General features: G+C 46.6%; 1 protein-coding gene across 1 annotated transcript in view; it reads left to right on the top strand.

Annotated features, from left to right (window-relative positions):
* The window catches only part of R3HDM4 (R3H domain containing 4), a 29,795-nt gene that overhangs the window by 2,972 nt on the left and 8,765 nt on the right, over positions 1-18,058 (top strand). Inside the window, exons 2-3 of the mRNA XM_015423529.1 lie at positions 9,153-9,307; positions 10,483-10,598. Of these exons, the coding sequence (XP_015279015.1) occupies positions 9,153-9,307; positions 10,483-10,598 (271 nt within the window). The remainder of the gene's footprint in view (positions 1-9,152; positions 9,308-10,482; positions 10,599-18,058) is intronic.

Raw genomic sequence — 18,058 nt, 5'->3', positions numbered from 1 at the left:
TTTTTACTTGGCATGAAATTATCACAACTAGCATATTAAAAATATAGTGTATCCAAACAATTATTACAGAATACCCACCCACATGCAAAAACAAAACTGAAACTTTTTTATTTTCTTCTGACAATCGCACCTCCTAAAGGAAGAAATGCATCTTGTTCTTGCATTGGAGAGTTCAGTTTGTAACCTAGGACTTGCTTGTCCTCAGTGCACAGAAATTACATCAATCTGATACCATATATATATATTTTAGAAATGATTTGGAAAATATTTGAACACCTGGTCTTAAAATATTGTATTCATCATGTTAAAATAAAACGTTCCATAATCAATTTTTCCAATTTTTCGGAAAAAAACAAAAAGGCTTCAGGAAAAAAAATGTTTTTTTCCCGAATTTTTCCGGATTTTTCCGGGCCTTCACATCTCTAGTTAGCTCAGGAAACATGGCTCCAGAGCAAATGAATTTATGCAGCAGCCAAATCACTTGCTCACAACTTTAATGCCAGTAGCTCACAAAGTAGAATTTTTGCTCACGAGACTCCACAGTATAGAGGGAGCATTGGTAGGGGCTGGGTGCGAGGCCTTTTTGTCTTTTTGCCTTACGCTTTGATTTCAATCCTGAAAGTCTATTTATACAGAAATGCTTGAAGTCATGAAAAATCCTCCCAATGCAAGACAGCTGAAGCAGTTTTAACACTAGCCTCCTTTGCCAGGGAGGCGGCAAAGATAACTGAGAGAATACCATCTGGCATTTATAGAGTATTGCAGAGTGACCCAGTAGACATTATATACCTGGACTTTCAAAGGGCTTTTGACAAGGTACCTCACCAAAGTCTCCGGAGTAAACGTAGTAGTTATGGGATAAGAGGACGGGTTCTTTTTTGGATCAAAAACTGGTTCAATGACAGGAAGCAAAGAGTGGGAATGGATGGGTAGTTCTCACAATGGAGGGAAGTCAACAGTGGGGTCCCACGAGGATCGGTATTGGGGCCAGTACTACTTAATTTTTTTCCATAAATGATCTGGAACCAGGGGTGGGTAGTGTAGTGGACAAGGTTGCAGATGACACGAAATTCTTTGGGATGGTGACAACCGATGCTCCCTCTAAGCTGTGGAGCCTTGTGAGCAAAAATTCTACTTTGTGAGCCACTGGCATTAAAGTTGTGAGCCAGCGATTTGGATACTGGATAAATTAGTTTGCTCCAGAGCCTTCCTTCCTGAGCTAAGACAAAAATGTGTGAGCTGAAGGCTAAAAAACTGTGAGCTAGCTCACACTAACTCAGTTTAGAGGGAATACTGGTGACAACCAAGGCTGACTGTGAAGTGCTCCGAGAGGACCCCCACAAACTGGGTGAGTGGGTGACGATGTGGCAAAGGAAGTTCAATGTTGGTAAGTGTAAGGGGATGCACACTGGGGCAAAAAAATCCCAACTTCGAGCATAGGCTAACTTGCTGTGACTGAGAGGGAAAAAGATCTTGGGGTCATAGCGGATAGCTCCGTGAAAGTGGTGAGAAAGGCAAACACCATGTTAGGGATTCTTAGGAAAAGGATAAAAGGGGATTAGATAGATTCATGGAGGAAAAGTCTGTCAGTGCTTACTAGCCATGGCGACTGAGGGGAACTTTCACATTCAGAGGCACTGAACCTCTGAACCCCAGAGCCAGGAGGCAACGGCAGGGGAAGGCCTCAGCCTCTGTGCCCTGTTGCTGGCCCTCCAGAGGAACTGGTTGTCCGCTGTGTGAGACAGGATGCTGGGCTACAGGGACCACTGGTCTGATCCAGCAGGGCTCCTCTTATGTTCTTATAAGGGAAGGCCTTGGCATCTATGCCCTGTTGTTGGCCCTCCAGAGGAACTGGCTGGCCTCTGTGTGAGACAGGATGCTGGACTAGATGGACCACTGGTCTAATCCTGCAGGGCTCTTCTGATGTTTTTATGAAGGCCTTGGCTTCTCTGCCCTGTTGTAGGCCCTCCAGTGGAACTAGTTGACCACCGTGTGAGATGGGATGCTGGACTAGAGGGACCAGTGGTCTAACCCAGCAGGGCTCTTCTTATGTTCTTCTCAGGGAAGGCCTTAGCCTCTCTGCCCTGTTGTTAGCCATCCAGGGGAACCGGCTGGCCACTGTGTGAGACAGGATGCTGGACTAGATGGGCCATTGGTCTGATCCAGCAGGGCTTTTATCACGGAAGGCCTCGGCCTCTCTGCCCTGTTGTTGACCATCCAGAAAACTGGTTGGCCACTGCGTCAGGATGCTGGATTAGATGGACCAGTGGTCTGATCCAGCAGGGCTCTTCTGATGTTCTTATGAAGGCCTCGGCCTCTCTGCCCTGCTGTTGGTCCTCCAGAGGAACTGGTTGGCCCCTGTGTGAGACAGGATGCTGGACTAGGTGGACTATTGGTCTGATCTAGCAGGGCTCTTCTTAGGTTCTTATGTCCAAAGCACTATGGAGCAACATTCCTGTCAGGGCAATCAGCTGCCACCCAACCATGTGGGAGGGGCTGTACTTGACGTGCAGAAGGAGACAGGTTTGATTCCCATCATTTTCAGTAAAAAGACTCTAGTAGTGGGTGATGTGGAAGAGTTCTTCCTGACACCCTGGAGAGCCGCTGCCAGTTTAAGTAGACAATACTGACCCAGGTAGGCCAAGGGCGTGATGTAGTATAAGGCAGCTTCATGTATATGAAGTTTGGTGTAGTGGTTAACTGCACGGACTCTAATCTGGGAGAGCCGGGTTTGATTCCCCACTCCTCCACTTGCACCTGGCTGGATGACCTTGGGCAAGCCATAGTTCTGATAAGAGCTGTTCTTGAAAACAGAGCAGTTTCTGTCAGAGCTCTCTCAGCCCCACCTACCTCACAGAGTATCTGTTGTGGGGAGGGGAAGGGAAAGGAGTTTGTAAGCCGCTCTGAGACTCCTTTGGGTAGTGAAGGGCGGGGTATAAATCCAATCTCTTCTTCTTGTTTTACCTCCCAGGGTGTCTGTTGTGGGGAGGGGAAGGGAAAGGAGTTTGTAAGCCGCTCTGAGACTCCTTTGGGTAGTGAAGGGCGGGGTATAAATCCAATCTCCTCTTCTTCGTTTACCTCACAAGGTGTCTGTTGTGGGGAGGGGAAGGGAAAGGAGTTTGTAAGCCGCTCTGAGACTCCTATGGGTAGTGAAGGGCGGGGTGTAAATCCAATCTTCTTCTTTTACCTCACAGGGTGTCTGTTGTGGGGAGGGGAAGGGAAAGGAGTTTGTAAGCCGCTCTGAGACACCTTTGGGTAGTGAAGGGCGGGGTATAAATCCAATCTCTTCTCTTCTTCTTCTCTATATCCAGTAATGTGTAGATCCGGATCTGCTGAAAAGAAAATCTTCTAGTCAAGGGGAAAAAATATTATTGAATTTTTAAATTGCGTTCGTGTTGTGTTTCCCATAAGCGTCTTGGGATGACCGTTTTTGCCTGAAAAGCAGGGTTAAAAGACAATATGAACAACAAGGGCGGAGGAACATTCCTGTGCATGAAATACTTTCATGTCTGGAGCAGTACTGGATTGGTCCAGAAGAGCCGTGATTCTCTTTCCCCAACCATTATGAGTTCCCTGACGTCCTGTGTGGAAAACAGGGAATACCAAAAGCCTTTATTTGAAAGGGACAATGGAGCCGTCCAAAAATGAACAAAGGGGAGGGGGTGTCTCTCTTCTGACTCACAAATCGGGATGATTCTCCGGTAGGGGAGAAAGAAACCAGGAGAGGATTTTGAAAGCGTTTTGCGGTGGTCCCAGGTGTCGCGGCTGATGAATATGTGTACGTATTTTAACATTTGGAAACCTAAGCTGGGTTATTCCTAATGTTTAGACTTGTCCTTTAAAAAATCTACAACTGACAAAGTTACGTTTGCTAGGCAGAACGGAGGCAGAGATGGCTGATGAATAATGTCAGGTTTAAGCACAGATTCGTTTTGTGTATTGTTTATTTTAAATATTTGTTCCCACGGAGCTCTTAAGGAGCTACTGGATTCAAATGTAGCTGAACAGAGCCCCCCTGTACAGTAAAAGAGCAGGTCCACAAAGCCAGCCCTGCTCCATGACGGACAGGAAAGAGACAGGAGGAGACTACCGGTGGATGTCACCCAAAATGAGTGGGTGTGTCTACACTGGAGAAATGTGTCAGTCCCTGTGCAAAAGGATCAGTCGGCATATGTCAGACATAAGAAATCGCAGCATCCAGAAACCAGCGGAGAACCTTTTGATTTTCCTGGACACGCTGTTGCAGATCTGAAAAACACTGTTCTTAAAAAAAAACAAAAAAACCCCCAAGAACCAACAACCATCAAAGGGAATATACAGCATGAAAGTACTGAATTGGGATGCAAGAAACGAAATACCGCTCGTCATCCTGGCTTAAACAGGGATGTAGGTTTCCTGCTCACTACAGTTTTAACAGCTCAACGGGACCCGGTGTTTAGAAACCTCAGTTGGCTCTTTTTGACATTCTTGTAACCCTTTACTGATGTCGGTTAACTTTAATATGCTTCAAGTGCCTTCTTCCTCCATAAATTGCTCGTTGTCATACTTAGAAAAGAGCCAGAATCCAGTCACACCCTAAAGACTAACAAAATATGTGACAGGGTATGAGCTTTAGTGAGTCACTGCTCACTTCTTCAGATACCTACGTGAAGAAGTGAGCAGTGACTCATGAAACCTCATACCCTGCTATATATATATATTTAGTCTTTAAGGTGTGACTGGACTCTTGCTCTTTTCTACTACTACAGACAGACTACCTACGTGAAGGAGTGAGCAATGACTCATGAAAGCTCATACCCTGCCATATATATTTATTTTAGTCTTTAAGGTGTGACTGGACTCTTGCTCTACAGACAGACTAACATAGCCAGTTTGGTGTAGCGGTTAGGAACACGGACTCTGATCTGGGAGAACCAGGTTTGATTCCCCACTCCTCCACATGCAGCTGCTGGTGTGACCTTGGGTCAGTCACAAGTTCATTCTGAGCCGTTCTCTCAGGGGCAGTCCTCGAAAGAGCTCTCTCAGCCCCACCTACCTCCCAGGGTGTCTGTTGCGGGGAGGGGAAGGGAAAGGAGATTGTAAGCCGCTCTGAGACTCCTTCTGGTAGTGAAGGGCAGGTTATAAATCCCATCTCCTCCTCCTCCTCCTCCTCCTCCTCCTCCTCCTCTTCTTCCTCCCCTCGAATAGGACTTGGAAATCAACTGGCAGCTCTTATAGCTGTTTTCAGATTGATGTGATGCATTCCCATTGGCTGCCCTCTGACAATAATTGGACAGCCGCATTCTGGGCCAGCTGCAGTCTTCAAGGGCAGCCCAACACAGAGCCCATTGCAGTAATCCAGCCGTGAGGTTCCAGACATGTGTGTCAGTATGGCCAGCCTGGCTGAGTCAAAGAGAGGAGAGGGTTGGTGAACCAGGGGCAGCCAACAGAAGGCGCTTTGGGCCATTGTGCCAATCTGCTTCACAGAGAGCGAGGCTGGGTCCGCAAGAACCCTAAAGCTCTTAGGCTGCTTTGCAGATGGCCCACTCCACTCCGTCTAAGGCAGGTGGATCCTGTCCCTCTAAAGCATCAGCTTGCCTGACGAGCATAACTTCCGCCGTGTCTGAATTCAGCATTGCTTTTTCTGCCACAAGAGGTGGAATAATACTTTTGGGTGGTGTTTTTTTTTTAAGTGCCAAATTTGATAAAATGTTTTTTTTTAAAATAATAAACTTTTATTAATATCTATAGACAAAATACAATATGACATCTGTTACAAAACGTTAAACAACAAACAACAAAACATACAACTTTCAACATATATAACTAAGAGTCCAGGTACAAGCTTAAAAGTCTAAGTATAATAGCGTAGTAAAGCCGAAAAAAATAATAATACAAAATTCCAAAATATTACTTTTTATGCCACAGGTTTTTATAATAAGTTTAACACTATAGTACCCAATTGTGACGTATAAAGGAATAATATTGAGATTGTTGAGAACTACTAATATTTTCTAAAATAAATTCCAATTTGTTTAAAATAGGATGCCAACGGCCATAAAATGAATCAGATTTCTGGTTAGATTCTCTGTAAGCTAAAGATTCTGAAATTTTACAAATTTGATAAAATGTTGTTTGAAAGTTCTGGAGTACAGAAACATGACCACTAGAGCCCAGATATTCTATTCCCTCTGATTGCAATGCCAAGCTATTTTCTTCTGCGAACGATCCCAAAGTATAGAAGGGCATTTGTGTTATCACGGTTGAATGCACTTTCACCTGCAGTTTTAACGGGGAGATCCCACGGCATACCGTTCTCTGATAGGTTAGGGAAGAGTGATGGTTTGATGATAGAGCCTCTCCTTGGCATGCAGAAGGTCCCAGGTTCAATCCCCGGTATCTCCAGTTAAAAAGATCTGGCAGTAGGTGAGGTGAAAGACCTCTGCCTGAGACCCTGGAGTAGACACTGCCAATCTGAGAAGACAATACTGAGCCAGTTTGGTGGTGTCGTGGTTAAGTGCGCGGACTCTAATCTGAGCCTACGGGGAGGGTGGGATAGAAATATAAATAATAAATAAATAAATAAATAATAATCTGGGAGAACTGGGTTTGATTCCCCACTCCTCCACTCACAGCTGCTGGATGACCTTGGGCAAGCCATAGTTCTGACAAGAGCTGTTCTTGAAAAAGAGCAGTTTCTGTCAGAGCTCTCTGAGCCCCACCTACCTCACAGGGTTTCTGTTGTGGGGAGGGGAAGGGAGAGGAGACTGTAAGCCGCTCTGAGACCCCTTTGGGTAGTGAAGGGCGGGGTATAAATCCAATCTCCTCTTCTTCTTGATGCACCACGGGGATGATTCAATACAAGGCAGCTACGTGTGTGTTCATGTACGTAGATCAAATAGACTCTATTGATCATGTAGTATTAGATTGGCTTGCAGTTTCAGATTTCAGATCAAACTTAATTCTCCCATTAGTTGGAGATGACTGGTTCCCTGGAGGAGAAAAATTCTTAGAATCATAGAGTTGGAAGGGGACCTACGGGGTCATCTAGTCCAACCCCCTGCACAATGCAGGAAATTCACAAATACCTCCCCACACACACACCCTCAGTGACCCCTGTTCCAAGCTCAGAAGATGACAAAAAAATCTCCAGGATCCCCAGGCAAACTGGCCTGGAGAAAAATTGCCTCCTGACCCCAAAGTGGCAATCAACATTTCCCTGGGCGTGTAAGAAAGGGCCACAAGAACTAAGCACTGAGGCAACCCTTCCTGCCCTCCCTCTCATGAGCTGCTTAAGTTCACAGACTCCGCAGTGCTGTCAGATAGCCATCTAGCCTCTGTTTGAAAACCTCCCAAGAAGGAGAGCCCACCAACCTCTTGAGGAAGCCAGTTCCATTGAGGAACGGCTCTAACTGTCAGGAATTTCTTCCTAATGTTTAGCTGAAAACTCTTCTTATTTAATTTCAACCCGTTGGTTCTGGTCCGACCTTCTGGGGCCACAGAAAACAACTCCGCACCATCCTCTTTAGGACATCTTCAGATACTTGAAGATGGTTATCATATCACCTCTCAGTCGTCTCCTCTCCAGGCTAAACATACCCAGCTCCTCACCATCTTAGTTATTAAGAGATGCAGAAAACGGAGTTACTGTACAGGTGGCCAAATATTTGGTGGCAGTTCTATAACACAGCATATCTAAAACCACCCGCCTGGTTCGTTCTACTTAACGGTGTGCTCCTGTTCACGATTGGTGGTGGAAAGAACAGGGACTGGATTGGGAAAGTTCCAAATCAACACCCTTCTTCACTAATTTATGTGCTTTTGAGAAGGTTCAATCCAGATTCGTTCGCAGGGGTTTACAGGTTCCTCCGGGGGTGCCGAAAGCCCTTCTACGCCTGGAAACCGGTCTAATGAGAAGAGAAGCCAGAGTATTGTTATCCTCTGCATATCAACGGCTCAAGATTCATTCAAATCAAAAAGGACTTTTTCCCCCCTAATAAACAAAGATCCCTATCAGCCAAGGTGGATTCGAATGACCAAGACTAAGTTAGAAAAAAACGGGACTCTCGCCTGAGGATTTATTGGCGCAAAACAGCATACAGGCGAGAAGTATAATGAAACAAAGGATTTGTGATCTAGAGTGCCACGGGGATTTAAATCGAGCTTCTTTCCTGGTCCATAATAACTCCAGATATGTAATGAAAATGGCTAAATACCTGACTTATCTGGATGTGCCACCCTATAGAAGAGCTCTAACCCTGGCTCGTTGTGCGACTATTTCCTCTAAGGTTTTAGAAGGAAGATATAGACAGATACCATATGAAGACAGGTGCTTTACGGGAGAAGTGGAATTGGATGTTCCACGTGTTCTTTCGGTGCCCTTTTCATCAGGTTTATAGAGATAAGCCTATTGCCCCCCATTGGATAGACCAGGAGCTGCGGTGGCTCAAGTGGTTAAGACACTGAACTGCAGGCTGTGGAAGGTCGGTAGTTCAGCAGTTCGAGACCGAGCTGTCGCATGATGGAGTGAGCTCCCGTCTCTAGTTCCAGCTCCTGCCAACCTAGCAGTTCGAAAGCAAGAGATTGCAAGTAGATAAATAGGTACCACTTCGGTGGGAAGGTAACAGCGTTCTGTGCGCCTTGGTGTTTAGTCATGCCGGCCACATGACCACGGAAACGTCTTCGGACAGCGCTGGCTCTTCGGCTTTGAAACAGAAATGAGCACCACAACCCTAGAGTCAGATTCGACTGGCTTTCGAGCAAGGGAACCTTTACCTGGATAGACCAGTCCTTGATGCCGATAGTGCTGATCTAAAGAAACTTTTGATAGAGGAAAATCAGCAGATCTCCAGACAAATAGCAAAATTCTGCTGGCAGCTGGTAAGATCTCACAATAAGAAGCAGATCAAGTGGAATCCTCATTTACCTTTTGCATGACTCACAAGTAGTTTGGTTTTAAGCATCTCGTAATTATTTTGATATAACGGACTGTTAAACTTTTCTCCTTTTCGCACGTTCATGATTTCAAGGTGGCATGTTTATTTTCAGAGCTGGAAGCTAATCTGCCTGTGTTGAACGAACGTGTGTTATTTTGATAAATGGCCTTTGACCGCAAATAAATAAGCATCGTTCAACACTCTCTTCTTTCTCCGTCTGCTTTTGTCCCTCTGCAGGAGGATCGAAGATTGTCTGCCGCCTCTGGGCAACTCTTCCACCAAGCGATATTCCCCAGCCAAACGGAAGCAACATTATATTAACCAGGCCATTCGCAACTCGGACCTCATTCCCAAGGCCAAAGGACGCAAGAGCCTCCAGCGGCTAGAGAACAGTAAGAGGCCGACGGATAGGAACATTTTCCTAGTTACGGAAACCTACGAGAAGAATAGTTCCCGCCAGGGTGTCAGGTTTCACAGCCAAACAAAGGAGTACACAAGGTTATACTTTATTGCAAGAGCTATAGAGGCAGTAACATTGTCACTGTTAGGAATGGCGACTTTCCTACAAGCATAAAGGGATATAGGATATTCGTACGCACACCCACACCCACAACTAGGCCAATCGGCCTGACTCCCACACGCGGTAGAGGTTTGGACAACAAACAAGGTAAACAGAATAAGAAGCAAAAGGTGGGTGTGGCTGGATGACCACACTTCTGGTAACATGGGGGTGTGGCCTAATATGCCAATGAGCTGTGCTGTCAGGGGTGTGGCCTAATAGGCTAATGAGTTCCTGCTGTTGGGTGTGGCCTATTATGCTAATGAGTTCCTGCTGGGCTTTTTGTACAAAAAAAGCCCTGCCTATCCCATGGGTAATAGACGGGGAGACACTACACAGACAACGAGCTAGCAAGGTCATAGAGAAGCAAAGACAAAGGAATGCAGCATCAGTTGGTACACAGGTCAAGCAGATCCACTCTCGCCCATAAACATCATGGCAGCATAGCTGACACAGGGGTCATTTAGTAGAAAAAAAGGTGCAGGGGCTCATTAGCATAACTCATTAGCATAACTTATTTGTATATGCCATACCTCCTGACGTCACCGAAAGTGTGTCAGAAGGCAACACCCACCGCTCAGGCTCCACTGGACTATTTTGGATTGCTAGCTATTGGGGGGGGGACGTGCAGATCTGTTCTCACAGAGGAGGGAGAGCTTGTACATGAAGGCGGACTGGGGGGGTGTCTGCAACTTACCTGGCTGCTTCTTGTTCCTCATGACCCGACTGAGAGCTGCTGGGAGCAGGGGGCGGGGCTTGTTGCATGTGCCCACCCCCTGAGCTCCTTACTGCCGGAGCTCCGCTCCTGTGCGCTCCTGCAGGAAATGACCCCTGGTTCCCGCAAAGGTTCACACAGCCTTGCCTTCCGTTTCCAACAGAGGACAGCCCAGAGGTCCCAAAGAGGGAAGCCCACGAGTGGGATAGAGATTTTGTCCTTTCCCCTGTTGCTCCTCCTAAGCCCATGTTCCTTTGACTGTCTTTTTATGTTTTTTCTTCTTTTGTCCCCAGCCCGGTATCTAATGACTCTTCTGGAACGGGATGATTACGCCCCCGAAGAGGGGGAACTGGCGCACTCAGCGGCCCCGAGCATCTTCTCCGAAGCGTGCAACAACGAGTCGTATATGGTGGTATGTGCACTCTCTTGGCGTTGCATTTTGGATCTGCCATTGGGAAGCTCCCCTCCCCCCATTTCTGAGCTGACCCCCCCCTCCCCACTTGAAGGTGACCTTCTTGGAGACCTGAGCTCGCTGTGTTCAATGCTGTCCGATCCCCAAGCATTCGAATAAATCCACGTTTGAATCAAAGTAGAATTTTATTACAAAGCGATGGAGCAAACAGGAACATAAGAATTGTTAGGAATAACTACAGACACTGAGGGGCAACATAATAAACGAACTTGAACCAGGTCCTGGCCAATGGGTCCACTTCCCGCGTGCGGGAAAGCAGGTAAAACGAGCGCCCCATCCCTTGGGAACACAACGGTCCATATTATAAACACAAGTTCAGTTCTCAGGCCAAGAATACATAATAAGCGAAGCGACGCCAAAACTCCTTCCCACCTCCAGCTGTCGACCTTGGGCATTATCTGAAGCAGCAAGAAAAGCTAAGTGGCAAAGCATTACAAAGAACTAACGAGAGGGGGGGAAGGGAGGGGAAGCGCAGCCGAAAGGCTGCCAGGCTACACAGCACTCAATGGCAGCTAGCTGACAAATGCCCGCCTCCCTTTGCGAGACATTGGCCCTTCTCCCAACCAATAGCAGTCAACCTTGCAAAACCCAAGTGGCCCAGATTGAAGAAAACCACCTTGCAAGAACTGGGCTGCTTTGCTAAGTTACTTCAGGCACTCAGCCAGAACTCGGGGGGTGGGATGGGGGTATCTCAAGCTCCGTGTCTTTTGCAAGAGCAGGAAAACAATGAGGGTGGATTGGAAGGTTTAATTGTTCAGTGGTTTTAATGGCCGGGGCGGGTCATGTTTGGTGTCGCGGTTAAGGTGCGCGGACTCCAATCTGGGAGAACCGGGTTTGATTCCCCACTCCTCCACTTGAAGCTGGCTGGATGACCTTGGGCAAGTCGTAGCTCTGATAAGAGCTGTTCTTGAAAAAGAGCACTTTCTGTTAGAGCTCTCTCAGCCCCACCTGCCTCACAGGGTGTCTGTTGTGGGGAGGAGAGGGGAAAGGAGTTTGTAAACCGCTCTGAGACTCCTTTGGGTAGTGAAGGGCGGGGTATAGATCCAATCTCATCCTCTCCCCCCCCCTTCCTGTTCAGGGCAGGAAGTAGAGATGTAAAATTTCCAGAAATTTTGAAGCTCGGGGAAAAACGGAAATTTTCGGAAAAATTGAAAAAAAATGCCACATTAGCACTTCTTTTTTCTTTTCCAGATTGAAAGTCATTCTGTTACTTTAGGAACGTAAAATATGACTATGGACATTTTTACTTGGCATGAAATTATCACAACTAGCATATTCAAAATATTGTGTATCCAAACAATTATTACATACAGAATACCCACCCACATGCAAAAACAAAACTGAAACCTTTTTCTTTTCTTGTGACAATAGCACCTCCTAAAGGAACAAATGCATCTTGTTCTTGCATCGGAGAGTTCAGTTTGTAACCTAGGACTTGCTTGTCCTCAGTGCACAGAAATTAGATCAATCTGATGCCATACATATTTTTTAGAAATGTTTTGGAAAATATTTGAACATCTTGTCTTAAAATATTTTATTCATCCTGTTAAAATAAAATGTTCCAGAATCAATTTTTTTTTCGTTTTCTTTTTTGAATTTTTCCAATTTTTCGGAAAAAAACAAAAAAAGGCTTCAGGAAAAAAATGGGGGGAGGGGGAAACGTTTTTTTCCTGAATTTTTCTGTTTTTTTTCCGGGCCTTCACATCTCTAGCAGGAAGTATGTGCCGCCCATCTTGATTGGATACGCGAGATAATGGTTGTAAAGTGGCGTATGCTCCAAACACGGGATCGCTGAGACCACCCGGAGCTTTTCAGGAGGCTGAGTGGGGCTGGGTGCCAGGTTCCAGCTCTTCAGGGCATAGCAAGGCTTATGATGGTAGGAATGAGCTCCCATTTGAGATCAGGGCCCTGCGGGACCTTTTACAGTTCCGCAGGGCCTGCAAGACGGAGCTCTTCCGCCGGGCGGAACTCTTCCCCAGTTCGGAAGGGTGGGCGTCCCCCCTTCTCAACCGGGCCTCCCCTCAGCGGGTCAGAGCTGCGTTACCATCCAAGGACCAAAACTTGAAATAGATGGCATCCATGAGGCTGTAGCCATGACTCGTACCAGAGGAATGTTATTGTATTTTATTGGCATTTTTAACTGTTTTCAATTCTTTGTATGTTGTATATTGTTTATTATGTTTGATGGAACCCATCCTGATCCTGCTATGCAGGGAGGGCAGGATATAAATCCCATAAAATACAAATAAATAAAATAATATAAATAAAATAATAAGCCACGGGGGAGGGTGTTGAATGAATAAGAATAATAGGTTCACATATATTAGAGCTTTAATACATAACGAATCGTAAAAGTACACATTAAAACCAAACCGAGGATGTTTTACTGCTTTTTAAAAAAGAGATTCCTCTTTGTTATCTATTAAAGCTTTGTTAATTTAATATATGTAAACCCATTGTTATTCATGCTGTTACTAGACCTGTTGTCAACCATCTTGGTTTCCTGGTTCTTCTGGGTTGAAGATTTTTCCTGCCCCTTTTGGTTTTGCAGCCTTGGGGAGGGGGCCAAAATGCCTGGCGGCCAGTGTTCCCTCTAAGCCTAGCTCACAGGTTTTCAGGCTCTGGTTCACACATTTTTGCCTTCGCTCAGGAAGGACGGCTCCAGAGCAATAATTTATGCAGCGGCCAAATCGCTCGCTCACAGCTTTAATGCCAGCAGCTCACAAAGTAGAATTTATTTTATTTTTTTTTATTCAAAGATAAGTCAAAGATACAGAAGAAACCAGGAAGCATAAACATGAATGCATTCAACACATATACACCTAAAACATTTCAATAACTATATAGCTCAATGATCTACACCTGACTTAAGCCTTATACCCTTTGTTATGGTCCTTAGTATCCTACTATTAAGATGTGTATTGTGTAAGAAAAAGCAACTCGTAAATGAAGCCATTCGGCATAGCCGACATGTGCTGGTAGAATGTCCTGTGAAGTAGGTTACTAATGCAAAGCACTTTCATACAAATTTGGACTGTGATCCTGAGTGCCCTCGTGTGTGTGTTTCATATGTGTTAGCTATTTTGTCCATCACATAATGATCCCGGCATTTATTCCGCCAGTGATGAAGAGATTTATTTATTTATTTATTTTTAGATTTGTATCCCGCCCTCCCGGTGGCTCAGGGTGGCTAACATGCGGCAAAGCCGAATTGAATAGATAAAGGGCTCTTTTTGTAGAAAAAGCCCAGCAGGAACTCATTAGCATAATAGGCCACACCCTTGACAGCACAGCTCATTAACGCATTAGGCCGCACCCACATGTTACCAGAAGTGTGGTTATCTAGCCACACCCACCTTTTGCTTCTTATTCTGTTTACCTTGTTTGTTGTCCACCAACAGTGATAAAAATCACTCTTTGAGCCACATCCCTTCCAGCATTCGGAGCTGTATTTCTCACAAAGTAGAATTGTTGCTCACAAGACTCCACAGCTTAGAGGGAGCATTGGCGGCCGTAATATGTTTTTGGCTTCCTCTCCTGGAGGGCTGCAAGGTGTGGCCGGCAGATGAATGATTCAACAGTGGACGCAGGATCTGTGTTGACTCATTCCTCCTCCTTCCTGCCCATCCGGTTTTCTTTGCTCACCTGCTTTGTTTTCAGGTGTCTCAGAAAACGAGTAAATATTGGCTTGTTCTTTTCAAATTCAGAATAGCCTGGATATGAAGCAGAACTTCACCTTCTGTGGGGGGGAGGAAGCTGCTTGCACAGATTTGCCACGAGATATGTTGTTTTTCTTATAAGCACATTCATGGAGGATGGAGCTAGCCATGGTGACGGAAGGGAACCTCCACAGCCAGAGGCAGTCTACCTCTAAACGCCCATGCTGGGAGTCAACATGGGAGGGGGAGGCCTTCATGGCCTGTTTGTTGGCCACTGAGAAGGACGATGCTGGACCAGATGGACCACTGGGCCTAATCCAGCAAGGCTCTTGCGTGCTTCTCTGTAATCACTGTGTCACATCGTGTGCCGCTTGTTTTTGTTGATATTTTTTAAAAATGACATTTGATTGTATGGCTTCACTGGTTTTATGACTCCATTGCCAATTAACTTCAAACATAACGTGTGGGGAATCGGCGTTAAAAATCATGTGACAGCAGAAAGTGCCGGAAAGTCGCAGCCGACTTATGGCGCCCCCTGGTGGGGTTTTCAAGGCAAGAGACGTTCAGAGGGGGTTTGTCATTGCCTGCGCTCTGCGTCACAACCCCGGACTTCCTTGGCGGCCTCCGATCCAAGTACCAACCAGAGTTCTCCCTGCTTCCGAGATCTGACACATGCAGGCTAGGCTGCGCTATCCAGGTTGGGGCTAAAATAATCGGAGACTAATAATAAAGTGAACTTGTAATAGTAATTGTAGCTGGTACAATTGAGAGCCAGTTCGGTGTCGTGGTTAAGTGCGCGGACTCTAATCAGGGAGAACCGGGTTTGATTCCCCACTCCTTCACTCGCACCTGGCTGGATGACCTTGGGCAAGCCGTAGCTCTGACAAGAGCTGTCCTTGAAAAAGAGCAGTTTCTGTCAGAGCTCTCTCAGCCCCACCTACCTCACAGGGTGTCTGTTGTGGGGAGGGGAAGGGAGAGGAGTTTGTAGGCCGCTCTGAGACTCCTTTGGGTAGTGAAGGGCGGGGTATAAATCCAATCTCTTCTTCCTCTTTTACCTCACAGGGTGTCTTGTTGTGGGGAGGGGGAGGGAAAGGAGTTTGTAAACCGCTCTGAGACTCCTTTGGGTAGTGATGGGCGGGGTATAAATCCAATCTCCTCCTCCTCCTCCTCCTCCTCTTCTTCTTCTTGTATAGCAATGGTAAATGATTGGCCAGGGACGGCCCAGACTAGCCCGATCTCGTCAGACCTCGGAAGCTAAGCAGGGTCAGCCCTGGTTAGTCCTTGGATGGGAGACCACCCAGGAAGCACAGACAGGCCAGGGCCAACCACCTCTGTTTGTCTCTTACTGTGAAAACCCTGTGGGATCACCATAAGTCAGCACTCTCTACCACCATTAGTAGTAAAAATAGTAATACATGAAAAATAATTTTAAAATTTAAACATAATAAAACATAGTCCTACCTTAATACAATAAAACTTTCATCATCTGTGAGTTTATTGAAATCCCCAAGGTCCAAGCAGCTTAAAAATTAAGAACAGTCCCCTTGACTCTTACGCCCTTCCTGTTCTAAAAGCTTTCCCTCAGTGGATTTAATCTACCAAGGCCTGGTTTCACACACACGGAAGCATGAAGTGGTGGAATGGACAGCATCGCTTCAGGTGACATAAGAACGTAAGAGCCTTGCTGGATCAGACCAGTAGTCCTTTTAGTCCAGCATCTGGTCTCACACAAAGGCCAACCAGTTCTTCTGGAGGGCCAGCAACAGGGCAGAGAGGCCGAGGCCTTCCCTGGTAAGAACATAAGAAGAGCCCTTGTTGGATCAGACCAATAATCCATCTAGTCCAGCATCCTGTCTCACACAGAGGCCAACCAGTTCCTCTGGAGGGCCAATAGCAGGGCATAGAGGCTGAGGCCTTCCCTGATAAGAACATCAGAAGAGCCCTGCTGAATCAGACCAGTGGTCCCTCTAGTCCAGCATCCTGTCTCACACAGAGGCCAACCAGTTCCTCTGGAGGGCCAATAGCAGGGCATAGAGGCTGAGGCCTTCCCTGATAAGAACATCAGAAGAGCCCTGCTGAATCAGACCAGTGGTCCCTCTAGTCCAGCATCCTGTCTCACACAGAGGCCAACCAGTTCCTCTGGAGGGCCAATAGCAGGGCATAGAGGCTGAGGCCTTCCCTGATAAGAACATCAGAAGAGCCCTGCTGAATCAGACCAGTGGTCCCTCTAGTCCAGCATCCTGTCTCACACAGAGGCCAACCAGTTCCTCTGGAGGACCAGCAACAGGGCAGAGAGACCGAGGCCTTCACTGGTAAGAACATCAGAACAGCCTTGCTGGATCAGACCAATAATCCATCTGGTCCAACATCCTGTCTCACACAGTGGCCAACCAGTTCCTCTGGAGGGCCAATAGCAGGGCATAGAGGCTGAGGCCTTCCCTGATAAGAACATCAGAAGAGCCCTGCTGAATCAGACCAGTGGTCCCTCTAGTCCAGCATCCTGTCTCACACAGTGGCCCATCAGTTCCTCTGGAGGTCCAACAACAGGGCAGAGGGGCCGAGGCCTTCCCTGATAAGAACATAAGAAGAGCCCTGCTGGATCAGACCAGTGGTCCATCTAGTCCAGCATCCTGTCTCACACAGAGGCCAACCAGTTCCTCTGGAGGGCCAAAAATGGCACAGAGGCTGAGGCCTTCCCCTGATGTTGCTTCCTGTCTCTGGGATTCAGAGGTTTAGTGCCTCTTGAATGTGGAGGTTCCTCTCAGTCACCATGGTGAGTAGCCGTTTGATAGATCTATCCTCTGTGAATCCATCAAATTTAAAGCTGTTTACTCCTGTGGCCATCACAACATCCTCTGGCAGCGAATTCCACATTTTAATCTCTCGCCCAGTAAAGTAGTCTTTCTTTTTGTCCATCCGGAACCTACTGCCCATCAGGTTCATTGGATGCCTTCTAGTATTTTAGGAGAGGGAGAGAAATTGATGCCTGGTGGTGCCTGGTAGATTCCAGCTTTGAATGTTCTCGTGAATTAAAAAAAAACAACAACCCTGCAAATAGAAAGTCAGCTCAGAAGCAAGGCTTGCTCTGCTGGCTTTCTACTTGCAAGGGTAAGTTCTGAATTGGGATCCTCTGTTTACAGGCAACCCTTCTGCCACCTCGGGTCCCCCCCTTGCAACTCTCATGGGTTGGTCTGTTTCCTTTAATTCACCTCTGGGAAATTTACACACACAGAAATGGACCTCGTGTCACAATCAGACAGTATACGACAGCAATAAAATGCAATTGCAAGCTGAGAATACAGCAGCGTATCACCATTTTTGCAATGATGCGCTGCTTTTCACCTGCCTGGGACAAACCATGTCATCCAGCCATAGTACCACTCCAGTTAAAACAGGGAAAATGTGAAAACCAGATAGCAGCAGAGAGCCATTAAAAAAAAATTAAATGCCAGTAGCAGTAATAATCAGTCATTACCCAGCTTCCTATCGATCTTGAGGCCGTCTTCCCAAAAACATTGCCGAGTCGACAAATAGAAATGCTTTAGCTGGGTGCGCAGGAACGAAAGAAGGGGATTCCCCAAATTGCAGTCTGTAGCTTTAACGGGTCGTTGCGTTTGCCCCGGTTCATGCAGCCGCTAACCGAGGTCGCAAGCGATGGGAGGGGAGGTTGGACCCGGGGTTACGTCCCGTGACGTGCTGTGTCTGTTGGCTAGATCTGGAACGATTTCATGAACCGCT

Source organism: Gekko japonicus, unplaced genomic scaffold (assembly GCF_001447785.1).
Source record: "Gekko japonicus isolate JY-2015 unplaced genomic scaffold, Gekko_japonicus_V1.1 scaffold3145, whole genome shotgun sequence".
NCBI lineage: Eukaryota > Metazoa > Chordata > Lepidosauria > Squamata > Gekkonidae > Gekko > Gekko japonicus.
This window is presented reverse-complemented; position numbering and strand designations above follow the sequence as displayed.